The 6000-nt window shown below is 45.9% G+C and overlaps 1 protein-coding gene across 1 annotated transcript in view; it reads right to left on the reverse strand.

Moving 5' to 3' along the window:
• The window catches only part of TNN (tenascin N), a gene marked incomplete at its 5' end in the record, with an annotated part of 29818 nt that extends 29130 nt beyond the window's left edge, over positions 1-688 (reverse strand). The window contains one exon of the mRNA XM_079982219.1: positions 286-688. Within this exon, the coding sequence (XP_079838345.1) occupies positions 286-688 (403 nt within the window). The remainder of the gene's footprint in view (positions 1-285) is intronic.
• Positions 689-6000: the final 5312 nt, after the last annotated feature.

Here is a 6000-nt window from a genome sequence, read left to right on the forward strand (position 1 = left end):
ATTTTGTACACTTTGAGGGAAGTTAAAAGTGCATGGCAGACGCTATACCCTTAAAGCCCACTGTTCCAGTTCAAAAACTGTGACGCAGTAAGCTGAATCCACCCGACACACATATGAGAGGCCACCCGGAGTTCAACAAGTCTTTTGACTTTACTGCTTGCCTGAGGCTGCAAAAACATGGAGTGGGGGGAGATTGTCAACCACCCAAAAGGCCACAAAACATAACTAGTGGGCTGCATTTGACTTAGCCATTCACAAGTTGTGGTCATCACACATGGTTCTAACCTTGGGCTCTGCCACAGCACCTCTGCGGACCACAGATCCCCCTCAGATGTCGCACTTCCAACTCTATCTTCTCCAGCCTTTCCAACAAAGCTTTGAGCTGGCCTAGAAGTTCACAGTCACCTTTGGGAGTCTGCAGCCGAATGTTGTGCCTGAATATAATATTTTGCTCTTCGCCCTCATGCATTTCACCAGTCGACAGCAGTGTGTGGCTGTCATCTTGGAGGGGACGTGGGTCTGGGTCCACTTGGATCTGAGAGGACTTGGGCACGTCAATCTTGTATGAGTGACTGAAGGAGATCTGACTTTTGCCAGAGCAGTTTTCTGGTTGAGTCGGCAGCTGTGCCAGAGCTCCCTGGAGAGGGTAGTGCAGCAGAACCCCCAGAAGGACATTCCAAAAGATCATCTTGTTTCTGTTATTACTACGAAATGTGTAAGGCTAATTTGGAAAGAGCAAAAGAAGTGTTATTATGAAAGCAAATACTCCAGGACAGGTATCATCCAGACAGCCCTTTTCTGGGAATTCATAGCCTGACAGCTGATCTACACATGCAGTAAGGTGATGCAATGTAGCTTTTCCTGGACAGTCCAGCCCTGCAGACAGTTGAACTCTCATTGGCACATAGGCTGAAGGCTATCCTAACTAAACCCCTTCCTTGACAAACTAGATTACTACATATGTGAAGCAATTTTTGGATTAGAGTTTCCTGCTTACCATCTGATGAGATGCATTCAGCTGCTTCAGATGAACAATGTTCCAAAAGGACATTGTGGGCCAGTTACCAAGTGGCGATTAAATGCTACTTTAAATTTAGAGCTTTGTACAACTATCCATAATTTGATTTCGCTATAGTCATTATGCCAGTACAGACTTTTGAACTTATTTCTAGTTAACCAGAGAACTACAAGGAATAAATTAATTTTAAAAGGTTCTCAGGTCAGGAACCCAGAAGTACCTCCCAACCAAAGAGGCTGGCCAGTGTATTGTGTGTCTTATAGCACACTCCCATGAATCCTTATTTCCTAGTGCCTATGTTAAGAATTAGGGACGCGGGTGGCGCTGTGGGTTAAACCACAGAGCCTAGGACTAGCTGATCAGAAGGTTGGCAGTTCGAATCCCTGTGACGGGGTGAGCTCCCGTTGCTCGGTCCCTGCTCCTGCCAACCTAGCAGTTCAAAAGCACCTCAAAGTGCAAGTAGATAAATAGGTACCGCTCCAGCGGGAAGGTAAACGGCATTCCTGTGCGCTGCTCTGGTTTTCCAGAAGCGGCATAGTCATGCTGGCCACATGACCCGGAAGCTGTATGCCGTCTCCCTCGGCCAATAAAGCAAGATGAGCGCTGCAACCCCAGAGTCGGCCACAACTGGACCTAATGGCCAGAGGTCCCTTTACCTTTACCTTTATGTTAAGAATTACAGCTGCACTAGTCTGGATTTGCCTCCTTTAGATCATGAAACACACCCTGAATATAATCTTAAGCAAAAACATAAGATGTGAGCTACTTTTAGGTTGGTTAATTCTGCCAAATTTTGGCATCAGAAAAAATTATTTACACGTCAGACCGCTTAAAACGCCATTTTATTGTTTATATTACTGACTAGCAAAAGATATATTTCTTGAGCACATGACTCAAGGTCATATTTTGTGTTTGTCTACTAAATCTTGTCAAACCTCAGTTAAATTGTGTGATATTTTCATAAACTTATCCTGATATCTGTCCTAATTCACTTCTGAAATGGTGGCCTCAATGTTGTCTATAATAATAATAATAATAATAATTTATTATTTGTACCCCGCCCATCTGGCTGGGCCTCCCCAGCCACTCTGGGCAGCTTCCATAAAAGCCAGAAATACACTAAAATATCACAGATTAAAAACTTCCCTGAACAGGGCTGCCTTAAGATGTCTTCTGAATGTCAGGTAGTTATTTATCGCTTTGACATCTGATGGGAGGGCGTTCCACAGGGCGGGTGCCACTACCGAGAAGGCCCTCTGCCTGGTTCCCTGTAGCTTTGCTTCTCGTAATGAGGGAACCGCCAGAAGGCCCTCAGCGCTGGACCTCAGCGTCCGGGCAGAACGATGGGGGTGGAGACGCTCCTTCAGGTATACTGGGCCGAGGCCGTTTAGGGCTTTAAAGGTCAACACCAGCACTTTGAATTGTGCTCGGAAACGTACTGGGAGCCAATGTAGGTCTTTCAAGACCGGTGTTATGTGGTCTCGGCGGCCGCCCCCAGTCACCAGTCTAGCTGCCGCATTCTGGATTAGTTGTAGTTTCCGAGTCACCTTCAAAGGTAGCCCCACGTAGAGCGCATTGCAGTAGTCCAAGCGGGAGATAACTAGAGCATGCACCACTCTGGCGAGACAGTCCGCAGGCAGGTAGGGTCTCAGCCTACGTACCAGATGGAGCTGGAAAACAGCTGCCCTGGATACAGAATTGACCTGCGCCTCCATGGACAGCTGTGAGTCCAAAATGACTCCCAGGCTGCGCACCTGGTCCTTCAGGGGCACAGTTACCCTATTCAGGACCAGGGAGTCCTCCACACCAGCCCGCCCCCTGTCCCCCAAAAACAGTACTTCTGTCTTGTCAGGATTCAACCTCAATCCATTAGCTGCCATCCATCCTCCAACCGCCTCCAGGCACTCACACAGGACCTTCACCGCCTTCACTGGTTCTGATTTGAAAGAGAGGTAGAGCTGGGTATCATCTGCATATTGATGGACACCCAGTCCAAACCCCCTGATGATCTCTCCCAGCGGCTTCATATAGATGTTAATAAGCATGGGGGGATAGGACGGAACCCTGAGGCACCCCACAAGTGAGGGCCCAGGGGTCTGAACACTCATCCCCCACCACCACTTTCTGAACACGGCCCAGGAGGAAGGAGCGAAACCACTGTATAACAGTGCCCCCAGCTCCCAGCCCCCCTAGACGGTCCAGAAGGATGTTATGGTTGATTGTATCAAAGGCCGCTGAGAGATCCAGCAGAACTAGGAAACAATGTATTTAAACTTTTATTTTGTCTTTTTGCGATTATGTTGAGTGTTATTTCATTTCCTATAAAATATGAATAAAACAATTTAAAACACAAACACAAGTAATGTATCGTGTGAGTTGAGGAAGGTGGAATAAAATCTGCAAGTAAACTCTGGTAGAAACAAACAAAACCTGCGTGACAATATTGTTTCTACCTCTTATCAAAATCATTCAAACCAGACATTATCTTTTGTTTGTGTACACACCATAACTTTAAAACAACCAACCCAAAAAGAAGAATGAGAACTGTAGTTTTTAAGGGTGCTGGCAACTGTAGCTGTGTGAGAAGCAAACTACAGTTCCCAGGGCTCTTGACACAGGGATGTGCTTTAAATGTGTGGTGTGCACACAGCCTTTGTGTAAAATTGCAAGCCATTCGAATTCTATATACAATATTGCAAGAATTCTAGCACAGTTTTGGTGGATTGTGACCTGCATCATTATCCAAAAAAAAAAAAAAACCATCTTCATTTGGATGTGTTTTGCACAGAACATCAAGCACATCCTTCAACCGGGCACCTTTTACATTTAGTTAAATTAACTAATTCATTTCATTTAATTGCTATTTAAAATTTGTGACATGCTTTAAATTAGCTAATTATTTTAATTACTAATTAAATTTTGTGACATGCTTTACTCTTATGAGCTCTGAAATTAAACGTTATTGAGGCACAGAAGTGAACTGTGCCTAAATAAAAGAGACGCAATCAGACATTTGAGCAGACAGGTACCAAATGAAAAGTCAGTTTATGCACTGGGTCTGTTTTACCTCTACGTGGGCTGTCATTCACGTACTACAGTGGCCCTCCAAGGTCTCAGGTAGTTTTATGGGGCCTACCAATGAGAGCTGATCATGTCGGGACAACGGCCTGGACAGATCAGTTGGTTAGGACATGGTGCCAAGGCTGCAGCTTCAATCCCCGCATGGAAGGTTGCATGTACCTGCATTTCAGGGCGTTGGACTAGATGACCCCCAGGGTCCCTTCCAACTACAGTACTATGATTCTATGAACACTAGACCTACCATGCAAGTCTTCCCAATCACATATAAATTGCAGATTAGGGGACCCACATTTAAGAGTATATGGGGTGCACAGATAAGGGCTTCTAAACCCTTCCCCACCCTGCTTACCTCCGCACATCCTTCTCCCCACCAGACAACTGTCCGTATCAAAGCCCAGCAGAGGGGAAAGTGATGTCTGTTTCCTGCGGTTGTGCCTTCACTACATGCAGGTGCACTTGTAAGAATGAATAACAAATGACCAGCTGCAGGAAATTCTCACTTTTCAGTTAAGAGTTGCTTAGAAAAATGAATGTAATATTAACTTGTTCTAACACACTGCTAACAATGGGACGCAGGTGGCGCTGTGGGTTAAAGCCTCAGCGCCTAGGGCTTGCCGATCGAAAGGTCGGCGGTTCGAATCCCTGCGGCGGTGTGCGCTCCCGCTGCTCGGTCCCAGCGCCTGCCAACCTAGCAGTTCGAAAGCACCTCCGGGTGCAAGTAGATAAATAGGGACCGCTTACCAGCGGGAAGGTAAACGGCGTTTCCGTGTGCGGCTCTGGCTCGCCAGAGCAGCGATGTCACGCTGGCCACGTGACCCGGAAGTGTCTCCAGACAGCGCTGGCCCCTGGCCTCTTAAGTGAGATGGGCGCACAACCCCAGAGTCTGTCAAGACTGGCCCGTACGGGCAGGGGTACCTTTACCTTTACCTTTAACACACTGCTACCACTGTGGAAGCAGGAACAGAATGTAGTCACATCTAGGAATAGATTTTTTTGAAGCAGACAAATCCAAAACAAATAAGAACACACCCCAGATAACTGCAAAAAAAATAGCATTATGAAATGCTGGCAATATTCTAATGTCTACTTCTTTTCAAAGTTATAAGTCCTCTGACCTTTAAAGCATTCTATGACTTGGAACCCCTATAGCTAAAGGACTGTCTTTCGCCCATATGAACCTGTCATCTGTGGCCCTTCTGCGTGTCGCCACCGAGGGAGGTGGAGAGGCTAGCAACTCTTTTCTGTAGGCGTTTTCCACCTGTGAAATTCGCCCCCCAGGGAGGACCACCTGGAGCCAACCTTCCGACCCTTTCATCAACGACTTCATTTTCCGGGTGTCTGAGCAGCACCAATGACTGAATGTTTTTACTCTGTTTATGTTTTTAATATGTTTGTGTATCTTTATTACTGCATTTTATTCTTGTTGACTATCCTTCTGGCACTTCTTATTATGGAAGCAAGTCATTGATTCAATATGAAAATTGTAACCGAACAGGAGTTCCAGTGTTGAACAGTAGGATTAAATATCTCCTCCCCTCTCTCCCTCCCCCCCCCCCAATTTTAACATACTATTCTGCTGAAACAGCCATTCTCCAAAGCCTGCGGTTAGTCTGGCCACCTGTCATGCAAGGGACATCTCTGCTATTTCATTTTCCAAACTTTCCCCCCTCTTACAGAAATGCCACAGAAATTAGCTATCTCTGCAAGTGCTCCAGTCCCTGGCATTCTCAGGCAAATCATCAAATGAAGATTGCGTCAAAGCTTTCAAGTAAAGTAGCATTTAAGTTCCCCCAAACTGTCACCATAAACCTCAGGAAGGATTGTCCAAAATGTTGTTTTGCAGTATTTGTGCTAAAAGTCTGCCAGACCAAAAAGAGGCATTAAAAGACGCAACACATTTC

Source organism: Podarcis cretensis (genome assembly GCF_951804945.1).
Source record: "Podarcis cretensis genome assembly, chromosome: 6".
NCBI classification, from domain to species: Eukaryota; Metazoa; Chordata; class Lepidosauria; order Squamata; family Lacertidae; genus Podarcis; species Podarcis cretensis.